The following is a 26,842-nucleotide window of genomic DNA, read 5'->3' on the forward strand; positions in this document are numbered from 1 at the left end:
GCCAAGAATACAGCTTCCATGGGACCCAGCAAAATCTCTGGATGTGTTTTACATGAACTACAAAGTGAAATGGCACCACATCTGTGTGCCTTGTTCAATCACAGCCTCACCTCAGGCTTTTTCCCTACCGAATGGCACACTGCTACAGTCATCCCTCTCCATAAAGGGGGATTGACTACAGACCCTGAGAATTATTGCCCCATTAGCCTGACGAGTCTGATATGTAAGGCTATGGAGCACATCATCATGGACCTAATAAACAAGGATCTAGGGAGTCTCCAAACTCTAGATCCCACACAATTTGGTTTTGTGAAAGGTAGATCATGCCTGTTCAACCTCATTGACTTCTTTGAGTCTGTCACCAGAGCTGTGGATGAGGGCAAGGCAGTTCATACAGCCTACCTTGATCTGGCCAAGGCATTTGATACCATTCCCAACTCAGGAATTATTGATAAACTCACCAAACAAGCAATCAACCCCTATATCACTAGGTGGGTTGCAAATTGGCTCACAGATAGAACCCACAGTGTGAAAATAGTGGACTCCAAGTCAGACTGCTGACCAGTCACGAGTGAAGTCCCACAGGGATCAGTTCTGGGTCCTTTCCTGTTTGGCATCTATTCTCCGAAGTCCAGGCCAACCTGGAGGGACTCTGGCTGACCAAGTTTTCAGACGACTGCAAGCTGCAAGCCATTAGTAACTCCTCAAGTGATGCAGACATCCTACAGAAAGGCCTCACTGAGACCAATGACTGGTGTTGAAACCATGGCCTTAAGCTTAATGTCAAAAAATGTGTCATCATCCCCTTTGGGAAAAACTCAGTTCCCACTAATTACCACATTGATGGGATCCCACTGAGCACTGAAGGCTTTATAAGAGATCTGGGGAAACAGGTTGACAGCAACCTCTCCTTCGACTGCCACATTGCCAATGTGGTCAGAAAGTTCTTCTATATGGCACGTCTCATTACCAAGTGTTTTGCATCCAGGAAGAAAGAGGTTACCATCTCTCTCTACTCTTCCCTCACTAGGCCAGTCATCAAGTATATTGCCCCATTTGGCCTGTGTCTCACTAGACACATGCAACAGCTGGAAAGGCCACAAAAGTACCTCATGAAGAAGATCCTAGGCTTTAAAAAGATGTGCTACATGGACAGACTCAAAAACCTCCAGCTATTTTCTGTCTCATATTGTCTACTAAGAGGCAATCTCTGCTTGACTTACAAAGCCATGTCTGACCCAACTCTGTTAGAAATGCTACAGCTAGAGAAATCCAAATCCTTCCACACCACATGCTCCAGAGACCTCAACCTCATTACCATGATCAACAGAACATGCTGGAAGGACAGGTTCATAACCCAGAGATTGCCCATGCTCTGGAATAGACTTCCCATATATGTCAAGCATAGCACCTCACTGGCCCTCTTCAAGAGAGATCTTGATGAGTGGATGGGAAATAGAAAGTTCACCCTGGGGATCAAAAAGCAATCGTGAAGGGACAAGCTATAAGAGCAGCCCGTATGATATCCCGAGATGATGACTTTTTTGAAGAATGTAGATTACTGGAAGGTATGTTTAGACATAGGGGATACCCTAATGACTTCCTTAACGACATATTTGAAGAAATCAGGACTAAGAGGGAAAATGGAGTGATAAACCCATTATTGAATGAGGTTAATAATATGAATAGGGACACTCTAGTTGACCAATTAACTTCATGTTCACAACTCAGTATTAGTGAAAATACAAGTGAAAAGATTGCTTTAAATGTTGATGAAAAAAGTATCTTCACTGAGAATTCAGGGACAACTTTCATCACGACATTCAATCTTGAAAGTAGGATAATAAGGGATATACTGTATAAAAATTGGATTATTTTACGTTATGATAAGAAATGTTCTGCACAGTTTTCTGTTTTCCCGAAAATAGTTTATAGAAAGGGTAAAAATCTTAAAATGTTATTAGGGAACAGGAATACCTTCACAATAGGAAAATCAAAGGGAACGTTCACTTGTGGAACTTGTAAATACTGTAAATATATAAAAACTGGTAGTAGTCATATTATTATTAACAAGATATATAATTTCAATCATAAATTAGATTGTAATTCAAGAATGGTAGTATATGGAGCATTGTGCATGAATTGCCCATGTTTCTACATAGGGAAAACAGAGAGGAGAATGCGTGATAGGATATATGAGCACATCAATGCTATTTCTAAATTAAAGATAGAAAATGCTTTAGCTAAGCATATACTCTCTCACCCTAGCCATTCTTTTAAGTTTATTGGTTTAGACCAAATACAATCTGATAATAGAAGAGGTCCTTCAACTTTACTTCTCGAAGAGCATGAATTAACCTGGCAAATTAGGACCAATGCCTTCTTAGAGCCAGGACTTAATGACCAATGTAATATTTCATGTCTTCTGAAACTGAGAAGCTTGATAAGATAATAATTAGTTATTTTTCAAGGATCGTGTGGTTATACATTCCACATTTTTATTAAAATAGTCTTTATTTGTATAATAATATATAGTAATGTGTTATTGGAATGTTTGTTTAAATTTTCTAAACATTATACTTTATTTAATTTCAACTAGAGAGTTTATTGATTTTCCTTCAGTTTTCAAAGTATTTTTCTTGGTCCACACCTATTGGTATTGCAATGTAAATGTAATATTTCAGAACTGGTAAAGTTGTCGAATTTATATGCTTTAATGACAGTTAGACAGAACGAGTGTTTTAAACAATTTCACATGTCAGTTATTAGTAAATGTCTAGGAATTTAAAATCTACACATTTTACTGGTTTTATACATTTAATTCTTGTGTAAACTACAGATTATAAATGAATTAAATAGGATAGTATATTTTTATACACATACTTTTCATGAGTTCTTATCCTTTTAAACTGTTAAATTGTGTTTTAATTAGATAATTGATTAATTATTTGGTCAAAGGATGATATAAATGCTGAGAGTTGGTTATAGTAATTTGTCTGAAGAAGTCATTCTAAGAAGAACGACGAAAAGCGCTTAATAAACCTGTGTGGATCTGTTTTCCTTGCCTGAGTTTTTCGTTTACTGGAAGTTTTTGTTCGTGTTTTCTTGGTGTAGACTTCCCATATATGTCAAGCATAGCACCTCACTGGCCCTCTTCAAGAGAGATCTTGATGAGTGGATGGGAAATAGAAAGTTCACCCTGGGGATCACTCAAGTGGCTCTCATTGATAGAGGCACTGGGAACTAACGGCAACCGGCATGATATCAGGGCACTTCTATGGGCTAGGCTTGTAAAGGCTCCAGGGCCATTAGCCTAGTACACACCTATAAACCTATGTGTAAGGCTGACACTGATATTAATATAAAGTTATAAGACTGAAGTATCATGTTCTCAGCAGTATTAAAAGATGGGTCAAAGTCATATTAGTGGCTCTACAGGCCTAATGTTTCCAAAGGAACTAACAAAGCTGACAAAGGGTTATCATAAATATATTTGTAAAATGGTTAAAACAGAAACATGACTGGATAAAGATCTGATACAGATATTTTAGGCAACTACAGTGGATTAAACAAACAATGCCATCTCTATGAATAGGATAGATAAATCATGACTACACCAGATGACCTGGGTTTGATAAGTACCCTAGGTGCCAGAGAAGGCAGCTGGTGGAGAGATAAGTGCCTGCTCATCTCTCCCTTGTGGAACAATTGGGAGATTGTTCCCAGGGTGTGTGTTATGAGCCTTAGCTTGTTATATTTGTAGATAATGCTCCCAATGTAATACTTGTCTTAATATGCAGTGCATTACTTGGGAGGGGTGGGTTTGGCACTGGGGAGGTGGGGGTTTGATTCTGACCTCAGGTTATTAGATAAGCTTAAAATGGCCCTTCAGGGAAGTTAGCCTAGTATTCACCTATAAACCTATAAAGCTGTTTTTTTTCCAGATCCTGTTTGAAAATTCTCTATCCAGAGACAGCCAGAACATGGTCAAAAAGTAATAAACAAGCAAATAAACATACATAAATGCCTGACAGCTGTTCAGTTAAGCTGTTTAGGATCTTGTTTATAGCAAAATAAAATAATTTGTTGCTTCATCTATTGTGGGGAGGTGTTATAAGAGCCTCCAATTAATTAGCTGGATTAAATTGTTCAGAAGATTACACCAATCATTTTGAAGGTATGGGGTGTTTGGTGTCTGCAGTTTTTAGATATTTTGCATTAATTCCAGATAACAAACACTGGATGGTATATGCTCCCCTTCCTCTGCTCAGATATATATTAGATTAAGTGTGACTATAAACTGATAAACATGAGGTAGATAGTAGAGCTGGATGTGTTTGATTAGACACATGAATAAGAATATCAACCTTAATCCCTATCAGGGATTAGCAAAATAAATTAAAAAAAAATCCTGCATTTGTGAACACACTGACAAGTCAGGCCTTGAGGGATTCCTTGAGCTAATGTGCCTCTTCTATGTTCCTTTTTTTTTCAGATCTAATGTGATCACAAACAACTTAGGAGCTAGAATGGACATGGGAGATGAAACAAACATGTATGATAACCAGGAAAAATTTTTCACTGTGATGATCATAAGAGTTCTGGGAATCAAACACAGAATAAAAGTGACTTTGGAGTCATAGTACTACAGACAGATGAATACAGTTACACATTTTGGGCTGAAACCAGGATCTCCTCTTTGCTAGTAACATTGTTGGGGCAGAGATATAATGGACATAGGTGCTAGATTAACTTTTATTAGCCAGAGGAATGGACTATGTCTTCAGTCTTCTTTACCATGTATAAACTCAGAACCAGCTTGCTCAGAATTTGGAGGCATTATTTTATAACAGCCTTTCCCTGAACATTATTTTGAGACACAGGAAAATCATTTAACTTGATAAACATTTTGGTTTCTACCACAAATAGCATTATCTGCCTCTCAACTATACACTGATCACTTGATTGAAGATTTCTTCCCCGGGATTCAGCAAGCAGCCGTGCAGGAATAAGTTATTCCTGCACAGCAGGGACCATTCCTGTTCAGCATGGCAGCGCACTATGCATATTTCTGAAGGTGTGCTGACATTCTCTAAAACGGACATGGTTCCATGTACGAGCGCAGGAGGTGTGTCTGAGAGCAGAGCTCTCACAATTCACACGCCCCCTGCACTCCAGAATTGCCTTTCGGAAATTAAAAATGAGCGAGAATGCTCGTAACACCCCCAATCTGTCAGGAAAACAAAAAATATGTGGTCGAAGGCAAAAGGGACAATTGCCCCTACCAAGCATACCTCTCAACTGTACAGATTTTTGGAGAATGGCCTGATGTTTGCCTCATATTTTTGGTGTGTTCCCCCTAAAATGTGTACCTTTCTGGGAAATAGCTGAGGACTGAAGTCATTAAATAATGACAAAACATTTGAGTTTAAGGCTTCACACATCTGTCAGAAAATACATGCTAATGTAAAACCTATTATTCTATCAACTTTTTAAGTTTGTAAGAGCAATATTTAAAATCTGTCCCTGTTTGTCCCCCCATCATTGTAGGCTTTGTCCAGATATTTTGCTCTAAGAGGTTGAGCGGTATGCTACCAAGTCAAAAGTTATTAGGATAACACAGGTAGCATAAGCACAAAGCGCACCTTTCCAACCCTTCAGAGTAAGGAATGTGGACAGAGCCAAAAGGGACAATTGTCCCACAAAGCAGAAAGTTGATAAAATAACAGGTTTAGTATTAGCAGGGATATTCTGAAGGGTATTGATAAAATAACACAACAAAACTTTTTTTTTTTTTTTTATAAATGCGAAGTTTAAGTGTAGCTACGTGGGTGTACCCGTTGCTTAGCTATGCTTAGTCCAGCTTAAACAGCACAAGAAGTTAAATAGCAAGATATAGCCAACATAAGCTGCATTGCAATAGTGTACTGGTTAGAGTATATGCTTTGCAAGCAGCTATTCCTGGTTCAATCCCCACTGTAATCAATTCACATTTTACATGTGAAAGCAGTACAGAAACATTTTTTAGTATTACCTACTAAATAACATATTTGTTAACCAGAGTACTGCATTAGGTCCAGCTGTGAGGTGTCAGTTTAATAAAGTTGTGAAATCCCCATATAAACACAAGTGCCCCATACAGTATAGTCACACATGAATAAATGTAATGAAAGCACATCGGGGATGTCAGGGACAGTAAACAAATTTATAATATGTAATGAATGATGAATCAATGCTATACAGCAGATAGTTTATAAAATGAAAAATAAGCAATGCTAAACATTGCACAGCTCTAATTACCAGGAATAAGCATTGTGTAAATATGACTGCTAAGCAAAGAGTAGCCCAGCTAAGTGGATTTGCCCATTGGTAAGCAGTACTGAACCTGTCCCTTTAAGCAATGTCAAAGTTAGCGAAACAGGTTTGCCCATAGCTTAGCTTAGCTCAGCATATTCAAAACCATCCAATCATGGCAAAGCAAGAGTTGGAGAGGGATTGCGCTTTTGGGCACAGCGCTGGGGCATACAGGAGTCCAAGGTCATGGTAGGACTTCTGATAAAAAAAAAAACATGATGAGAGACTGCTGCAGGGCCAGTACCAGGGCTCCCAGTATAAAGCAGAAGCCTGGTACTGTCTCACCCATGATCTCACCAGTGTCACTGGTATCCCTCGGACTGGTGAGCAGGTCAGGTACCACTATGCCAACCTGAAGCAGAGAAAGAGGGAGCTCTTGGACAAGTGGGTCCAAAAAGCAAGGCAGAGGGGTGATGTCCCAGCTCTGTGTAAGTAGTTATACCGTTACTGTTTACTAAAGTCCAGCATGTATATTTGATGGACAGGTTTGCCTAAATATGTCTCTATTTCCTTTACAGCTGCAGCTGAGTGGGCTGTGAATCAGGAAGTCCATGAAAGTAGGCTGCAAAGGCTGCATCGCGGGGCTGGTGAGTAACAATCCTGCTTGTAGTAGTCATACCAAATAAATATAAAGTAGTAGAATGTCATCTGGCAGTATAAACACTGTTGTATGGGTTGTACTGTCACAAAACACTAGATTTGGAACTGGTGCACAACAAACAGAACACATGCATATGTGGAACCACAGTGGCCATTACAATGGCATGCAGGTTAGATTGTTAGCAACAGGCCACCAATGATAGTGTTTCAACATGGAACATGAATGGAAATACATTTCAATATTTGTTGCACAACAGGATATATGTCCCAACAGTAGGCTTGGTGTAAACATACCCATTGATTTGTGTGTTCAGATTATTGTTGCAGATATGGTGGTGGGGGGAGATGTCAACAAACAACTATTATATCCTTGCAGTATGAGGTCCTCAGACCTTTTTTGCTGTTTGTCTTCCAGGTACCATATCATGGGAGTGTCTCCCTGCTTATACTCCACAGGAGAATGAAATAATAATCAACTACCTTGTGCATCACCACAGAACCCTCTTTGGGCATACAGCCCATGATCTGCAGGAGAGGACTACCCTGTGGAATTAGCTTGCTCACATGGTAAATGATGTCAGCCTGCATAACCACAGTTATGAATAGGTGCAACATCATTGCACTGATCTCATCCGGCATGCCTGTCAGTGTGCTGCTGCAGTTAGGAGGGACCAACAAGCCACAGGTGGGGGTCATGCCATCCAGCACCCACTGACACTTGCTGAGGAGCTCTACACCATTCTTGGGGCACCCGCCCACCAACCAAGTCAGGAACCTGATGATAGCATTGTGGAGGTAGGTGCTACCCACACAATGGACAAGGAGCATGCAGGTAAGGCCCCAGGGCACATTCATAGACCACTGTTGCTTATCCATCTTCATCTGTAAAGTATCTTCATGCAGATGTCAGATAACATAGTCTGTTGCTGCAGTGTAGTAATGAACAGATGTGCATAATCTCTAGTATTGTGGGTTTGTACTGCTGATGTACTGAAATGCTGCTCCCACCCTGTACCAGTACTACAAGTGTGGCTACTGACATTACGTCTCTCACACAACTATGTAGGTCCCTCTGTTATACCTCTGGGAAGCAACCTGTAGCTGGTGAGTATGGAGTTTTTTGTTCAGGTTTGCCAATACACCGGCCGTGTTATGGCCATGGTATTTGCCATGCACACATTTAACACACCTACCCATAATGCATGCTGTACATGTTCACTTATTATTGCTACTAACTGCATTGCATCACAGTGGTCACCATGGTGGCATATCTGAAGGGTTTGTAAGAGTCCTGCAGTATACCTAACAACCTGCCGGTGCAAGATGTGTGGACTGAGATAAACATAATGGTGGGACAACTGGCCTACAGTAGGGACATGTCTGAAACATTACCCTTATACAGTGGCTACAACAGTGTAAACACCACTATTACAATGGTAACTGTTACTGATCTACACAATGGCATAACACAACACCACATTCCACACTTTTTACAATCTGTAATGTGATCCTAACATGAGCAATGAATATGTAATATGTAATCCTATGTTAGGACAACAAATATGGGAAATACATACCTTAACAAACACTAGAAGCATATGTGTGCCCACACTCCAAATAACATATTGTGGAAGCAGCTTTTGAGATACTGACAGCATTCACTCTTCTTGAGTATACACCTTCCATTAAGTACAGGGCCTCAATGTCACACCAAGTAATGGTCTACTGTCCAAGAAGTATGTCCATGACATGCATGACATTTGCCCACTCACCTGCAAGAGAGGCAGCCGTGGCTTGCACACATCTTACAAACCATGGAATGGATCCCATATCCAAAAAGTAGCATTCAGGAGTGGGAGACGTAGCCTTACCTCACCATTGCATATACCATGGCAAACAGTGCAGATAGTCATGTATGTGACTATGAAGCATGGGACAGCATTAATGTAGAAAATAAACAGATGCCCATCCAAGACAGATGACAACACATGTTACAAACTGGTCATGGAGGCTGCCCAGAAACATGCAGCAACACTGAGGGACTTGCAGGAATATCTAGCAATACTGTCTGTGCAGTACCTGTGTCGACAATTGCCTGGACTTTGCATAAGTGTGGCCTATGGGTTAGGGTAATCAGATGGAAGAGTTGTTCCACAGGAAACATCATCCAGGGCTCTCTACAGGTAGCATATGCATAACATCAAGTCTCCTAAAGGCATGTGTTGCAATGTGTAATGGTGTGCCAAGACCAAGGCTAAAAGCTACAGACACTATTAATAAGGATACATGTGGTGCAAAAGCAACACCTCACTCCACCTCAGGCCCACCATCCCCATCTGTACCTTGCTGGTGCCAGTGTACACTTTTAGGTTTGCTGTTCATTAGCAGGAACTAGGCTGGTAGACATAGTATTCTGAATTTGGAACACTGCAAAATGACACTCATGTGTGGCCCCTAGTTGTCAAGCTTCTGCAAAAAGGCAGAGGATGGGGAGGGGTGTCATCTTGAAACACAAAAGTGAACTGAAGCATACATCCAAAGCTCGCTAAAAATGGCTGTGTCTGAACACGGTCAAGGTCATGAAATGTGCCAGACATAACCCTAACTCTACAGCATTAGTGAAGGCACTGTGTGACCTCCAAGGGCTGTGCACATGAGCTGACCTTGCAATCCGGCAGAGTGGGGGACATTTGTAGAGCGGAGTGACCAAATAATGGCAAGTGAAGATGGGCCATGCTAGTATACCCCTTCCAGAAATAGTGACTGCTGTAGTTCACTTAACAGGTGCTGCAACAAACCATCATGTTAAGGGTTGCACACTTATGCAACCCACATATTGTATGTTTCTCAATCAGCATCTGCACAATTAACACATTTTTTGATACTGCATTTGATTGCACAGGTCATATGTCACATATCAGTTGTGTGTAATGTTAACATATGCAGTATTCTGGCCCCATTGCATATCAGGGAAGAGGCTGGAATGTCAATAAGGGTGTGTACACTCCTCATAGCCACAGTAAGCTTTGAAGGTTGTCACTGTAATTGGATTTTATTGCTCATACATGCACTGCTGATGATGAGATCTGCAAATCAGAGGCCAGGCATTCACTATTGACATCTGTCCTCATATCATCCCAGGTATGTGTCAGATAAACACATAGGGGCTAGGAGCAAAAGAACAAACATAACTGCCGCACATATACACATTCAGCAATGGTGTGCACACTCGTGAGCTATGATGCACAGTACATGCCAGGGTGTTAAACAGGTGCACAGCAATACTGTGTGCATGGGTGCAGTGTGTTCCAGGGGAAGGGGTATCACCTACTAACACAACTCATGCATCACAGAGATGTATAATGTTGGTAACAAGGATTGAGTATAGCTGCAGTGCATGATGTTGAGTGCCATATGTCATGCATGTTGACTGTTGGGTAATGAGAGGTCTGTGTAATATCTTTGTGCCACCTCATCTGTAAGTGTGTGTGTGTGTGTGTGTGTGTGTGTGTGTGTGTGTGTGTGTGTGTGTGTGTGTGTGTGTAGAGGTAAGCAATGATGTACAGGTCTTAAATTACATTTTTTGTTTTCCCCTCACAGGTGGTGAGGTGGGTCAGGGTCCTTCCTGCGGGCAAACTGAGTTTAGTGTTCATATAGACTCTGACAATGATGATAGGTATGCTGAGGCACAGGGAGGGATTTCAGGGGCTGAAACTGTGCCATCGGTTGAAATCCCACTTTTATCCACCCCTTCCTCGCACACAGTCACAATGCCAATACATACCCCATCACCAGCGGCCATAGATGAGGGACAGTTGGCAAGTGGTAGCATGGGACAGGACAGTGTACTGACTATGGCAAGTGTATCAGTACCTCAGCAGCCATAGCTGGCTGACTGGTAAGGTACCACACAGGCAGATGTACAGAAGTGCTCATAGGAGGGCTGCTGGTCATCATGCCCTTGGCAGAAATGGCACAGCAGCTGTCACCAGATGCATGTTTTGGGCCATCATGGAGGCACAGGCACATATGGAATGTTATACCAGACAGAGTCTGAGGCTCCAGAGGTCTACTCATTCTGTTGTACTTGACAACATCTGTGATCTTGCAGGTGCCCACCGTTATTTTGCAGAGGTCCTGGATAGATGGTTGGGTGAGATGGTGGGAATCCTTGACCGTGCAATGTCTGTGTTAGAGCATATGGTGGGAGTAGGGTGACAGCCACGTGGATGTAGGTCAACAACACCAACAGGTGGAAGCCTATGTGGATGTGCAACAAGTCACAGCCGCTTCTGTAGTGGCAGTACCAGCACTGTAGGGGGTGTGCTGTCCACACCACAACACAGCATGCCACGTGCACGTGGTCCTGGCCGGTCCCAAAAGGGACCCATATCCAGCGGACATTTGTCATCATCAGGGGAGAGTACCATATCTGGGCTTGTACCTGGTAGTGCCCGTGGAACCCCTGTCAGGCACAGTTCTCGTGTCTGTGGCCAGAGACAGTGAACTGCATACTCTGCCATGTACAGTCTGCAGCTGTCCAACAAACCACTGTATAGGGAAGCCACATGGCAGAATTGTGCGCACACACACACACACACACACACACACACACACACACACACACACACACACACACACACACACACACACACACACAATTAGGGCACCACCATACCTATACACACCACATCTGCACAGCCCAATTGATAATGAAACCCCCTAACATACACACATGATGTCAACCAAACAGCTCAGCCTAGATCTCTGGCAAACCCACAACACGCTCTGTGCATATGTTGATACCTGTGCCACATCCCTGTCATCCATACCATCAATACAGGGACAGGCTAATATGGTTCTGGTGCACAGGGTGAATGCACTAAGGTTTAGAAATGTAATGCTGTGTAACATATTATCAGCTGGAAAGTTTAATACTTACATGTCAGGATGTGTAGCTGTCTAGCCATGATGCAGTATAGCTGTTATTAACACTGACTGTTTGGTCTCCATTATGTATTCAGTTTGTGTTGTAGGTGTCTATGTGTTAACAAGATGTTGGTCTGCTGTTGTTTCCTACAAGGGGCATAGCACTGTGACACATTCACTGTGTCGTATCCTGGGTACAGCTGAACACAAGTAACAGGTCTGTATAACAGTTACTGCATGTGCTACATGGGAGATAGGTCTGAGGGGTGTATAGAGGTGAGTGCATGGTGGCTGATGTCAGTGGACAATTGTAAGTGTACTGGGTGGGACACACCACATGTTTGTGTATAACACACACACACACACACACACACACACACACACACACACACACACACACACACACACACACACACACACACATAGGCTTTGGTGTTGATGCAATGGACAGAGACTACTGTACACATGGATGTACTTAATTTTGCAGTGAACCAATTTTAGCCTATATAATTCCACCAAGACAAAATGGGCAAAACATCGCATCTGCTAGTTTAATGTCATTAACAATGGTACTGGCAGGGTATATGTCCTCTTCCCCAATGTAGTGCAGTCCTGGAGTTGGTAAACATAGGTGTACTGGTGTGGGTGACACAGCCCTCCACTTTGGAGGGTGCGGGGTGGCGCAGAACCGCACATAGCGTGATTGACAACTACTTAACCTGTATATATGTGTATATATATATATATATATATATATATATATATATATATATATATATATTTACATGTATATATGTATATATACATGTATATATGTATATATACATGTATATATGTATATACACATGTATATATACATGTATATATGTATATACACATGTATATATACATGTATATATGTATATATACATATATATATATATATATATATATATACACATATATATGTATATATATATATATATATATATATATATATATATATATATATATATATATATATATATATATATATATATATATAAAACATATGCCCATAACATGTAGTGGAGTCATACCTCAGCACCAATAGTCACAACCTCTTAGTGCAAGGGGATGCAATGTAAGTATCGCAAGTATAAATGTAGAATGTTGCTACAGTAACAGGGGTTGTGTTAACAGACATGTTGTGTGGGAAGTCACTTCTGATACTGACATGTACACCATCAGTTACTGACAGACATCATAAGATCATCATAGTGAAGTACCACACAAATCACAGTAATGATCCTATGGAATACAGCAGAGATATGAGCAATAAACATAGACAGTCTGACACAATCTGGTCAGTTCAGAGGTATACACAGAACTCGTTAGTGCAAGATGTGTGGACCAAGCCTGACAAAGTGGATGTTTACAGCCATGTCAATGGGGATATCACAAAAATACTGGAATAGATAAGCTCACACAGTTGATGCATTCACACACTCCTGTCTTCCTAACACATATTAACTGGTGGAGCAGAGGTTCCAAGCCCACATACTTCCCTCTAGTTAGTGACATACATCTTTACAGCATCCCACTGCTTTGTCAGAAATATACAACAGTTATGGTGGCTAGGCAACAGTACATCTGACAAATATCTGTACATAACATCACACTAGGTAAATACACTGAGCTGCTAGGCATGTCACAAAGCACTGTGCAAACTACAGGGAGACTGTCACAACACACTGACCCAGGTTTCCTATGGGGAATACACATGTACTTGCAAATATAGCGGGCACTACAGGCATGTAACAGCATGGAGTAACAGACACAAGTGTGAAAGTGCATACTCACAACCAATCTCAACACCGTCACATTATGGCAACCCTAATTAATAGTACAGTATATGGACTGTGTGAACAAAACCAGCCTCATATGTGCCACTCACACACTAACCCTACATATACTGGGCCAATACACAGTGTAGTCTGATGCCTGACTGTGGTATGGGACATGTGTCTGTCTGACCCTACAAACATGTACGCTGATAAGATGCCATAAACTGGAACAGCATGCAACATCAGATAGAACAGGACCAAGAACAATGACATCTACCACAGTCCGTACACAGATCAAGTAACATATTCACAATACACACTCTGTCAACAATCACCATAAGTACACAGACCTCACTACTGTACACATTACAACAGAATGTCCAGGTTTTGTCTTCAAATATAAGGCCTACTATACATAACATGTCTAGCAGTCTGATATCTCACTGGCTTGTTAACAGGTATGATGTCAGTAAATAATGATGCACTGTACATATGCACCTCTTACTGCATGACATATGGACAAAGGGTGACAGACTTGGGGGACGGAGGCAGAAGCATAGGGCCAATATTGACATATTGCTGTGATAAACTGAGAAATTTCCTGGTGTAACAGGGTTTGTTGTGACACATCTCTTCTGAGGGATATAAAGTCAGTAATTCACATGGATGTTGCCATGTACTGACTGCAATCATCAGAGTATGCTACTGCATTTCTAAAGTTAGGAAATTTGTGAATAACACACCACATGTAAGACTCTAAACTCTGGCCAGTCTGCAGATAGCCCTATAGGTGAGAATTTCCTCAATCACATAACACTGTCATGCCAGACTTTAAATCATGTAGAACAGTCATATCCCTGTTAAACCATTACTTCAAATATAGAACAGCAATACTTACATTCTGTCCCCATGTCTGGAACACCCCCACCTGTTTGTTGGCCTGTCTCCATAGTGTATGTTTTAAGAGGTATTTCCAAGTACCCTCTGTGATACTGTTTGTCAAACACCCACATGAAGTCCTGCTCACAGTGAAGGAAAGGGGACAACACCCACATGAAGTGCTTAGTTATAGGAGTGTGTTTCCATGCAATTGGCTATTGGAATGATACCACAGCTGCTCCACATGCAATTAGCAAGTGGGGGACTGCAACTCATGCACAGGCCATCAGCTGATCATGAGCATTACTTACAAAACTCAAGCTGCTGCCTATGCAAAACAGATGTACTTTTCCACATCCACCAGAGAGGGAGAGATAGAGAGAGAGAGAGAGAGAGAGAGAGAGAGAGAGAGAGAGACAGAGACAGAGACAAAGTAAGAAAGGAAGGGAGTAGGAGTCAAGCGTGTTTGTGTATGATCCATGGGTGGAGAGTGGTATCTGGGTATTATAACGGTTGCCTATATTGTTTACTAATCCATACTGTCACATAGTAATTGCACATGGCTGTGCATATTTATGGCTGAGGATTGTCTACAACAACCTCTACAGTGTTTGAAAACTGTTGGCCTTATAATGTGGACAGTGGGACATACAGGTCCTCAATATAATGATGTAGCAAAACCCACACTACAGTGGAGCCTGTCATTACACAATCACCCCAACACCCACACAGGATGCTGATGACACACACACAAACTAGTACTGAGTTTCAAACCCCTACCTATGTATTGCTATTACAGTGTTACGCAGTTATTGCATGTGCCACAGAGCTTACATGGTGGAGAGCTGTCCAAAGGTATCTTTGAAGGTGAGTAACATCAGCAACAATGCTAAAGAAGGGATAAGGGAAGTGTAGTAAGTGTGAATGTCCACAAATGTAGGTGTTAACGAAGACACACACGCACACTCTGTCAGGGAAACACACACATTATCACAGTTGGCAGGATCAGGATTAGAACTCCTACCTAACTAGTTTGCTACACTACAGTATTACACAGTTATCACAAGCACCACCGAGCTTATATAGCTGATACATGGCCAAAGGGTTATTTCAAGGTGAATGACATCAGCAGGCCTGCTAAGGTAGGGCAATTGGAGGTGTAGTTACTGTGAATGGCCTCAAAATCATTAATCTCTACACACACAGAGTTTCACAGTTGCCATGTCTGGGATTAGAACTCCTACCTAACTAGTATGTTACACTATAGCATTGCACAGTTATCACACACACCACAGAGCTTATACGGCTGGTCCTTGTCCAAAGGGGTATTTCAAGGTGACTGACATCAGCAGGCTTGCTAAAGTAGGGCAATGGGAGGTGTAGTGACTGTGAATGGCCTCAAAATTATTAATCTACACACAGACACATACAGAGAGTTTCACAGTTGCCATGTCTGGGATTAGAACTCCATCTTAACTAGTATGTTACACTATAGCATTACGGAGTTATTGCACGTGTCATGTAGTTTATAGGGCTGGCTCTTCAAAGGGGTATTTCAAGGTGAGTGACATCAGCAGGCTTGCTAAAGTAGGGCAATGGGAGGTGTAGTGACAGCGAATGGCCTCAGAACCATTAATCTCTACACACACAGAGTTTCACAGTTGCCATGTCTGGGATTAGAACTCCTACCTAACTAGTATGTTGTACTATAGCATTACGCAGTTATCCCACACACCACAGAGCTTTTAGAGCTGGCAATTGTCCAAAGGAGTATTTCAAGGTGACTGACATCAGCATGCTTGCTAAAATATGGCAATGGGAAATGTAATGACTGTGAATGGCCTCAAAATAATTTATCTTTACACACACACACACACACACACACACACACACACACACACACACACACACACACACACACATACACACACACACACACACACACAGTTTCACAGTTGCCATGTCTGGGATTAGCCCTCCTACCTAACTAGTAAGTTACACTATAGCATTGCACAGTTATTGCATGCACCACAGAACTTATATGCCTTGCCCTTGTCCAAAGGGGTATTTCAAGGTGACTGACATCAGCAGGCTTGCTAAATTGGGGCAATGGGAGGTGTAGTGACTGTGAATGGCATCAAAATTATTAATCTCCACATACACACACACACACACACACACACACACACACACACACACACACACACACACACACACAGAGGTTCTCAGTTGCCATGTCTGGGATTAGAACTCCTACCTAACTTGTATGTTACACTATAGCACACAGTTATCACAAGCACCATGGAGCTTATAGGGCTGAGACTTGGCCAGAGGGTTATTTCAAGGTGACTGACATCAGCATGAGTGCTAACATGGGCAATGGGAAGTGCAGTGTGTATGTGAATGGGCCATTAACCATTCCACTGGAAACACACACACACAACACTCAGTCACACACAACTTTACATTTGACAGGACTGGGTATACAAATGCTAAATGAATACTGATTTATAAAATTATGTTACACAGTTATCACAAGCACCACAGACACAATAGGGCTGAGGGCTACCAAAAGCAAATGTCTACAGTGATTGACATAGGCACATCATGTGATATTGGACAATTGGATCTGTGGTGGTTGGGACAGGCCTCATGATGACAATCTCTTTGTCACTGTCTGCCTCTCTTTTCCCCATATCTGTGTGTGTGTGTGTGTGTGTGTGTGTGTGTGTGTGTGTGTGTGTGTGTGTGTGTATGTTTGACCTATTATAGTGTGTTGGCCTTGGATATGTGTGAGTATTCCTATCCAATGTGTGCACAAAGCATGAATGGTGTGCAATGTTGTGTGCATGCACAGACATCTGTGACTGACAGATTTGTATAGTCCACTGTTGTCAGCCATGGGCTTCATTTCTCTAAGTGTATGAGCATGGCCAGTATGACCTTCTGTATTTTGTTGTCAGACATTCATTTCTCTTTCCATTCCAGGTAGATTGTACTCCAGTGCAGGATTTTGTGTTTTACACCTACAGCTAGTAGCCTGTTTCTGCAGGATATCTGTAGATAGGTTGACAATATGGAGTCACAATAGGCAAAAGATAATGGGCTACTGTAACCATTGTGTCTGTGCTGCTTGTGTTACATAGTTGGTGTTAGCAGAGATATTCAGACATATGTATTGTTTTACACTGTGATGTATTATGTCATCAACTACTGACAAATATACATAGTTGCTCACAGTTATTTCTTGGGAAATACAAGATGAATAAAGCTGTGTCCAGTATTGTGGTCTGCAGCCTATATATTCTTGCACACTCATGCCATTCTGGAGGGGTAGCTGCAGATACTTGCTGATGGGTCTGTGTAAATGGTCTAGCATCTCAGTACTGTGGTGGCTGAGGATCCCCTGCTTTTACATCTATCAACATAACAGAATGGCCATATCCTGCTGTGGCCATACCTCTCAGTTGTACAGATTCACCCAGGTTACCCAGAGGCAGGGCTCATATATCTGGTAAGTTCCCCTTTACATTGTGGTTTATGAGCTGGTTTGTAGCCATCCATTACTGGGTTTGCAATCAAGGGTAATATGGGCACACATCAGAGTTTCAGACTTCACACACTCCATGGCTTCCATGCTTCTATACACCCCCTCACTCTGTTATTCTATCCTCTTCCTAACATTATGTGAGTGATATCTGAGAAGTATCCCTATAGTTGTCCCTTCATCCCAGCAGTATTTAGGGGTTGGTCCACAGTTCATGCAGTAGGACATGGTGGGCATGCTACAGGGATTTGTCCACATGGCCTTTCATTTGTATTCTGTGGACTGTGTTATGTTGTTAGTTGGGACCCCATGAGCTAACATACAATGGCAGTATGGGTGAGGCACAGGCCTTTGACAGAGGACTGTAGGTCATTTGGTAGCGATACAGGCCATCTGTAGCAGGCCAGTGCATTCTGTCACTCCTACAGTCCCAGGCTGCGAGCCACTGGATTCCGCCTGGGGTGACAGGGTAAATGTGCGAGGTGTTAATGGCAATAGTTCCTGTCCATATTAATCCATTGATCTGGATGCTGGCAGCGTGCTGCTTACAGCTAGGGGCACACCTGCATGGAACACCTCTTCAGCATACTGCATTCTGTGGGTATTCCCATACAGAAGTGGGGGTCATAGTGTACTTATTCCCAACATCAGGGATATGACATGTGATAAACCTGTGGCCGATGGGGTGAGCTGAGTGCATGTGTGATATGGAAGCTTCTTGCAGCTGACTCACAGATATACCCGGAACATTCTCCTTATGCTGCCTTGTGTGGGGACATAGACAGTCTCTCATTACTTCATAACTGTGCCTTTTGTGGTCTGCCAGTGACTGGCCAGACTACATCAGTATTCCATACTACACAGACAACTAATGTGCTGCTAACCTGTATGTACAAATTCAAAGGTATGTGCAACTGACAGTTAAATTTTATGTACTCTGTCTAGGTTACTTCCACCTGTGTACTGTGTGTATGTTTGGGCCTGCATTCATGGCATGTCCATCTTTCAGATAGTGACACATATTGACATCTGAACAATGAGTATGGATGACTGCTGAACTGGATCTTGCTGGGATGAATTGTGGTTGGTACTGCAGTTGTCAGAACATGGCCCTGTCATCGACAGTACTGGCCATAGGCCACCGGGACACAACCCTCCATGCCTACATGCTGACCACTTCCACACAATATACAACACACAACAACCTAACACACAGAGCCCTGCATATTGTACACATGCAACAATCTATCCTGTAAATTGGGCCAGCTCAGGTAATCTGTGCTCCACTGTTATGTAAACATTTGCTATGACTGTACTGGCATTTCAGGTACTCTGTTGGCTTCCATTTTGTTTTGTATTCTGACCTATCATGCAGACTAGAGGCATATCAGTAGAGTACAGATCTTAGGTTTTAGTGACCTATATTTCAGTTTCAGACTTCTTACCCTTCAGAATTAACATACAACTGCTTGACCTGTTGTAGTCTGTCTGTGTAGGTCTGGAGGAGGGCTGTTCTCCACTGCCATCAATTGGAGGCCTTAGCACAGCCTTTCTTTATGGTCAGCTACACCGGTCCTGCTGGCTGAGGCTGTTGTTGGGTATGCAACCCTCACTGACATGTGTGTGCCCTATGGACACACATTTGGGCCACCACATGTACTGTAGTGGGATTTGTCACCTTGTCTAGTACTGCCTACTTTGTTAACACCAGTATTTGTTATGGATTTCATGCTGCCCATATAGGTGCCCACCATCTGCTGCCATCCCATTTAGCCATCAGATTCCCTTGCATTCTCACATCCATACCATAGATACAACTAGCAGAACATAGAACTCCATTCAGCAAGTGATATGAAGAGTGACTTACCTTGTGGCTGTGCCAGTATTGAGGATGGTGCTGGAGGGCTGACTATGTTGGAGGCACATAATACACTCCTTATACATGGTGAAGCACAGGTAGTGTCATGTTTGGCATCCCTTTTACTGTATGTGAGAGTCAGAGAGAGGTGTCATTCCCTGGATTCCTACAGTGTCAGTGTATGTGCTATGCGTTGCCTCTTTGCCAATTCCTGGGCATACTGGGCTCGCCTTCTTCTGCCTACATGGGCAGGCTCAGGTTGTTCCTCCTCTGAGTCACTCTGTGTCTATGCTTGCCTTGGCAATGCTGAGGGCTGTGTGGCCCTCCCTGGGCTGTTCCTGCTGCAGCTGTTTCCACAGGATCATATTGTGTAGCATGGCACATACAATGAAAATGTGTGTACATATAGCTGGAGAGTACTGCAAGGCTCCTCTGGATATGTCCAGGCACTGGAACTGTGACTTGAGCATCCCAAACACACGCTCTATTATGATTCTGGTTTGTGTGAGTGCCCCATTATGGAGTTTTTGTTTGGGTTTGTGTGTATTTCCGATGGGTGTCATCAGCCACGGCTCCAGTGCGTAACCAGCATCTCCCACTAGGTGACCATATGGGATATCCCCACTGGCAAATCTCTGGTACAGCTGTGTCATATGTCATAGGTGGGAGTTGTGATAGCTTCCAGGGCTGCCAGAGCACACATTCATTATAATGCCTGGGCATCGCACACGACCTGGCAGTTGATGGAGGGGAAGCCCTTGCAGTTTATGAAGACCCTACCCCGCTCAACGGGTGGTGCTGTAATGTAAATGTGCGTGCAGTCTATAGTACCCACTACCTCAGGGTATTCTGTTATTTGGTGGAAAAGACGCATATTGCTGGTCAACACCTCACAGGTGTTCAGGAAATATATGTGCTCACCGGCATGTGCTGACATGGCATCCAGGAACTGGTGGAGTACCCTGGATGCTGATGCCTGTGAGATTCCCATGATATCCCCAGTTGGCCTTTGTAAGGTACCTGTGGCTAGTATTCTTAAGCTTACACATAACTTGGTATCCACTGGGATGGGTTCCCCTCTGTTGGTTCTGTGTGTGAAACAAGGCCGGCACAGCTCAACAATTTACTGTAGGATGTCCCTGTCCACCCTATAGCGCTCCACTATCTCCCGCTCATGTAGCCCCTGGTAGGTTACCCTGGGTCTGTATGCTCTTCTCCTTCTCCTCACTGTGGGTTGTTCATCAGCATTCTCATCCTCACCACCCTCAGCCTCTTCCACATATTGATGTATGAGAGTAACAGCAGCCCCTATCATTTTGTTAGTTTTGTCAGGTAAAATTTCCCTCTCTGTGTACACCAGTGGTGTAGAGTTTGTGGGAAAAAACAGAGTGAAAGGTGTTTGCATAGTTTAGAGTAATGTGCTGGGCTGGGCTGCTGCCTGTGTAATTGGCTGATTCTGATACATTTCACCTGCCAGCTATGCTAGTTCTCCTTGATTGTCTTCCTACTGCTGTTTTCTCTTCCCATTGCCTTCCTGTTTAATACCCGAGGAGTGCTGCACATACCCAATGCTCAGATGTGAACAGAGCTGCTATTTCCTGGGGTTTTTGTTTGTTTAAAACCTGGTGTGTGGCATGAACACCCATTTAGGCAATGTAAACAATGCTAGGCAGCCTCAGACACACCCCCTTCCTTAGCTGTGCTTAGCTAAGGGCAAACATGGGTCACAGAGCTCCAATAAGCTTACAGCATGCATGACACTCCCCCTTATGAGGTCATCTACCTCTTATGCTTATACCATGATGTTGCTGCACTTACACGGTTGAAGGCAAGCTAACATTGAGGGGAAATCTGTGATTCAGTATCAATCCCCTCATTTGCATAAAACAGACTGCTAATACATGGTTACAAAACTGACACTCAACCTTCCCCCTTACCAACCACTATTCCATGGTATTGTTGTCTTATGCATGCCACTGAATATTATGGCAGAATGCTGATTTTGGTTTAAAAGCTCATTTCCAACTTTTTTTCTTATTTTTGGGCCGATCCCCTTTGCGCACTACTGCCCTACGCTTAAACGTCCGAAACTGGCCAAAAAAAAAAATTAAAGTTATTTTTTTATAATTTTGCAACTATTTCCCATGCCAATAGTTATATATTTGGCCATTGGCATGCCTACTACATTGAATACATGCTTTCTTTGAAGTTGTCATGCCTCCGTTTTGTACTTAGCAGAAATGCATTCGGTTAGTAGCCAAATACATTTCTGCAGGTCACACTATTCCTGCACAAACCCCTGCCTACTTCCTGGATTGCTAATTCACTTCATTTGCATGGATGTCACCTGCAAATGGGGTAATTAGCATACAGGAGCTGTGTCCATGCAGGAATAGTGTAGCAGCACTCACACACATCCTGGATCGCTCGTCGGCCATATTGCTTGCAACAGCTTTTGCACTATTCCTTCACACTGTGCAGAGCTTGCTGAATCCCAGGGCTTGAGTTTTCTGATGTTTGAAAAAAAGATGTTTTCATTTTAAAATATTTCCCCATGACAAAGTAAAATATCAAAGGTAGAAATAAAAGAAACAGATTCACAAATAATTGATATTTTAATTCCAGTATAAAAAACAAAGGAGACCTGCATTTCATTTAGAAATTGTAGCTTCAGAAAAGGAAAAAAAAAACAAACATATACTTTAAAAACATAATGAGCCTTTTCCCAGACAGAAAAATAAATGTAAAACATGACCATCTGATAAAGGAAAATTTCTTTCTTAGTTACTTTTTCTTTGGGTGGGGGATAATTTTCACAATGACCATTAAGCTTCCTCTTTGGATGCTCAGTTGACCCATTCATTTATCCAAGGAGACAGAACTTGCTTGTTTATTTTCCTCCTGGGAGATAAGAGTTGGAGTGATAGTGGTGTCCTCATCTGTTAGCAGGGTGGGAATTTTTAGTTACGCTGCTAATTCCTGTCTCCTGGTAGTGTGTGTGCTACATCATGATGGTTATCAGAAAGTGTATATGTCTCACCACACATGCCAAGTATCCTGGCAGAGAGGAGCACCCCTTGCAGTATGTACACACCAAGCTCCTTCCTGTGGACAATAAATCTACAGTTCTGCATAAACTGCCAATGCAGCAAACTGAGTTGCCACTCTCTTCCCACATTGGGCAAGTAGACATTGGCTGCTTAATCCCATGCACCCCTACCTAGTCCCAGAGGCACAGTCAGACTGTTATCCCTCTACCCCATGGGGTCAAGGTTACAGTAGCACTTCTTAATCAAATTAGTGACTAAAGCATTTGAGCTATAAAATCGTGCAGAAGAACAGTGAAAACAAGGTGGCGCATTGTTAAAGTATAGCTTCTAAAGTGCTAAAACTTAACATTATAAAGCCATCTAGTCAAAATAATCTGCCTGACTAAAAATTTCCATCATGCTGTACACTAATCCACACTGATAATTCACTAACACTGCAAATGTTGTAGCTAAAGAGATGTTAAATGCTGCAGTGCTGGAAGATCTCACTCAAAGCAGCTGAAATTTGTTATAACTACTCTAAACTGAAAAGCCAAAACAATGGTCTGCTTTAACTTCTCTGCTTAATGTACTGTGAACTACTTTATATCACTAATAAATGCTGTGCCTCCAGTAGTTAGATTAAGTTTCAATGCGATTATTTTTGGTGAATCAGTGGAACATGCCAAAGCACCTGTGGTATGCAAGAGGATTGCTGTCTGTAAGACTACTGTGGAATAACACTTAAAAAGCCACTATGTTAGTTGGATTTCATAAAGGCCTACATACAGAGAAGAGCTCAAGGAGAAACTTCTCCATTTCAGAGCAACAAAATAAACTGAATTGATTTATGCCTCAGTGCAATCAGTTATTCTAGGATGGCAATACCCAGGAGAATTCTGTTCGGACAGAGCTTAAGTAACAGGCAATAACCATAAGTATGCAACAAAGTGTCAGACATTTATAAAACCTCTGGATTTACTGTGATGACAGATGCCTCCCACAACTATATCTTCAGCTCTAACTACACACCTTTGTGTGTGACAGACAGAAAGTTTCACTCGCTCTATTGCAAAACAATATTTATTGGAAAATAAGTGGAACTTATCATATGCACTTTTACTCATAGGGTAACACATTACTGGCCAGGCTATAGCTCAACTAGTTTTGTAAACTATATTACTGATGTTTCTTGACATGCTCATTTTACATGCCATATGCCTTGGTTGAAAAATTCAAATACGAGCATAAGCCTGAGTCATACACAGTGCAGTAGAAAATGTTTCTGATGGTATTTGACTAGTACAGACTCAAAAAGAGTTGCTCTTAGTATAAGTGACTTATTCTGGTGTAAGCCTGTCCTGATACAAAAAGAGTTGTTCTCTCAGTAAGTGACTTAATTCAGTGTATAACATATCTATAAACACTCTTACACCAGAGGCCAGATTCCAAAAGACCTGTTCTCTGGAAGTGATTTTATTCTGGTGTAATACACCAGATTAAGTCACTTAAACTAAGAGCAAGTCTTTTGGAATTGGGTCCAATGTGTACAAACCATTCTCAGAATAATGATATTTTATTTTTCTGGTTTATTTAGGTGAAATCAAAGATATCTGCATCTCGAAAGCTCCATCTCAAGGTAGGTTCTACTACTAGCTAGCAATATGGTAACATGGAGACTTAAGTCCATGAGGAATGAAGTAACAGCTGCCCTATATTCCTTCAGATACTGATGCTGGGTAAAGCCAAAGAAGATCTTGATAAAGAAAACATGGAACGAGAGGAAGAGAAGAAAAAGTACCTGTCTGAGCGTGCTCACTCCCTTCATTTTGCAGGACTCAGTCTTGCAGCTTTGCAGGTATTTTTCATGGTAGACACCCTAGTCAGACTATCACAGAACATGCTACCGAAAAGGATCAAGTCAGCACATTGTTAATTTTTAATTCTATGAGATAAATTATTAAAGCCGTTCTTATTAATGTGTTTTATATAAAGTGAGAAAAAATAAGGAAGATTCATTTACTTTAATTTCCTACTTATTCCATTCAGGATCATGGGGGGCTGGAGCCTATCCCAGCAAACAAGTAGTGGAAGGCAGGAATTTAATGGCTTCAACACTGGAATATTCTGCTTATTTCAACTCATACCTCCCAATTGTCCTTTATTTTGCAGAACATCCTTGATTTTGCCTCATAATTTTGCACTGTCTTTCAGAAAAGTTTTGATTTTTTTGGTAAATCTCTGAGGATTACAGTCAGTCAACAATTACAAAATTGAGCATTTTGAACTCCTTGTAGTTCAGAAAATTCATTTTAATGGTAAACCCTTTGCTCTCCCATTTTATGTGAATTAGAGTAATGCTTAACAATTGACATTTTTTGACCGTTGTCTCCCATTATTTTTGTTATTGTGCCAAAGGTACATTTCCGTTATCGGGGCAAGACTTGTAATGAGCGCTTGAAATCTTACAACGTGCCCGCAATGATCACACAGCTGCTGATGTGGGTACCGGACTGGGGTTTTATGTTCTGACTGCAGATGCAAGTTATGTTTGGAGTCTGGGGTCTTTGGATTTCCATTCTCTAGAGAGAATGGTAAGATTTTAAGAAAACTAATAGAATGTTTGCAATTTTTTTTTACTTTTTTTTCAGCAGGACACAAGTGAAGCAAAGAGTGACAGGTGGTAACCATACAGAAAAACAATTGTACGAGATACAGACCAAAAATATGAGGCAAACATCTGGACATTCTGTGAAAAATCTGGACAGTTGAGAGGATAATATAATGTACCATCATGCAAACCTTTTTAAGCAACATTTCCAACTGTCACAAACTGCCGTCTCAGTTATTAAGACAGTGCCACATTTTTGGTAGTTGCATGCATACTTCGTATACATACTCTCAGCTTTTCAGCATTAGAAATTACAGTGCTAGTCTTTAAAATCAGTGCAGAGAGTTAAAAGAAGGGCATTGATTTATTTATGTTTTTTTCAGAGCAGAAGGTCTAGTTGTCGATAATGGTTTTCTGTATGGTTTACTTTATTAATGTGTATATACAGTTGAGCACATTTTTATTTATGCATAAAATAAATAAATCTAGGAAAGGAAGGGTAAAATAGAGCCAAAAATCAGAGGACTGCGCCCAGAAAGCTGTGTGTATATACTTAATTTCAGAAACATGCATATTAGTCTAATCTCAACCTTACGGCGTTTCTGATTCAAACAGTTGAGAAGTTATGGACTGTAGGGGAAGTGCAGTTGTACTGAGTTGTAGAAAGATAAGATTAGATCAGGTATGTTTATGCGGGTCTATATTAGAACATCGACTTTTTAAAATGTTGAATGTTCTAATATCGACCCCTATTCAGCAAATGCTGATAACAACGACCATGCAGAACAGCGAATTTTTTCCAAGGGAAAAAATTCGCTGTTCCGACACACATACATACAACACAAACTCACCAAACAAACAGCAATACACACACATACACCTAAAATCCTACATCTAACCCTACACTAAACTGTACACACACCACTAGCTATCTACTTACTTTAACCCAAACCCTAGCTCTAAGGTCCATCACCATCGCACACTCACCTCACCCACGCCCTAACCCTAACTCACCTAACCCGTCCTAACCATCACATCCACACAATCACACACTTACCTGACCCGCACCCTAACCCTAACTCACCTACCCCATGCCCTACCCTCATGTCGACACAATCACACACTTACCTGATCCTGACCCGTAACTTTCCACTACAGTGCTGAACATAACGAAGCCACAGGAACGGCCAACCAAATTCCTTCCCTAGGAAGAAATTTGGTGTTCTGCAG

At 41.8% G+C, this 26,842-nt stretch overlaps 1 protein-coding gene across 4 annotated transcripts in view; it reads left to right on the top strand.

Annotated features, from left to right (window-relative positions):
* LOC122815720 (troponin I, slow skeletal muscle-like) overlaps positions 1-26,842 on the top strand; it is a 302,343-nt gene that overhangs the window by 184,375 nt on the left and 91,126 nt on the right. For all 4 annotated transcript variants that reach the window (XM_044088469.1, XM_044088471.1, XM_044088468.1 and 1 more), the window contains exons 5-6: positions 24,599-24,640; positions 24,728-24,859. In XM_044088469.1, the coding sequence (XP_043944404.1) occupies positions 24,599-24,640; positions 24,728-24,859 (174 nt within the window). The remainder of the gene's footprint in view (positions 1-24,598; positions 24,641-24,727; positions 24,860-26,842) is intronic.

Source organism: Protopterus annectens, chromosome 11.part0, assembly GCF_019279795.1.
Source record: "Protopterus annectens isolate FY-2018-M chromosome 11.part0, PAN1.0, whole genome shotgun sequence".
Taxonomy (NCBI): domain Eukaryota; kingdom Metazoa; phylum Chordata; order Ceratodontiformes; family Protopteridae; genus Protopterus; species Protopterus annectens.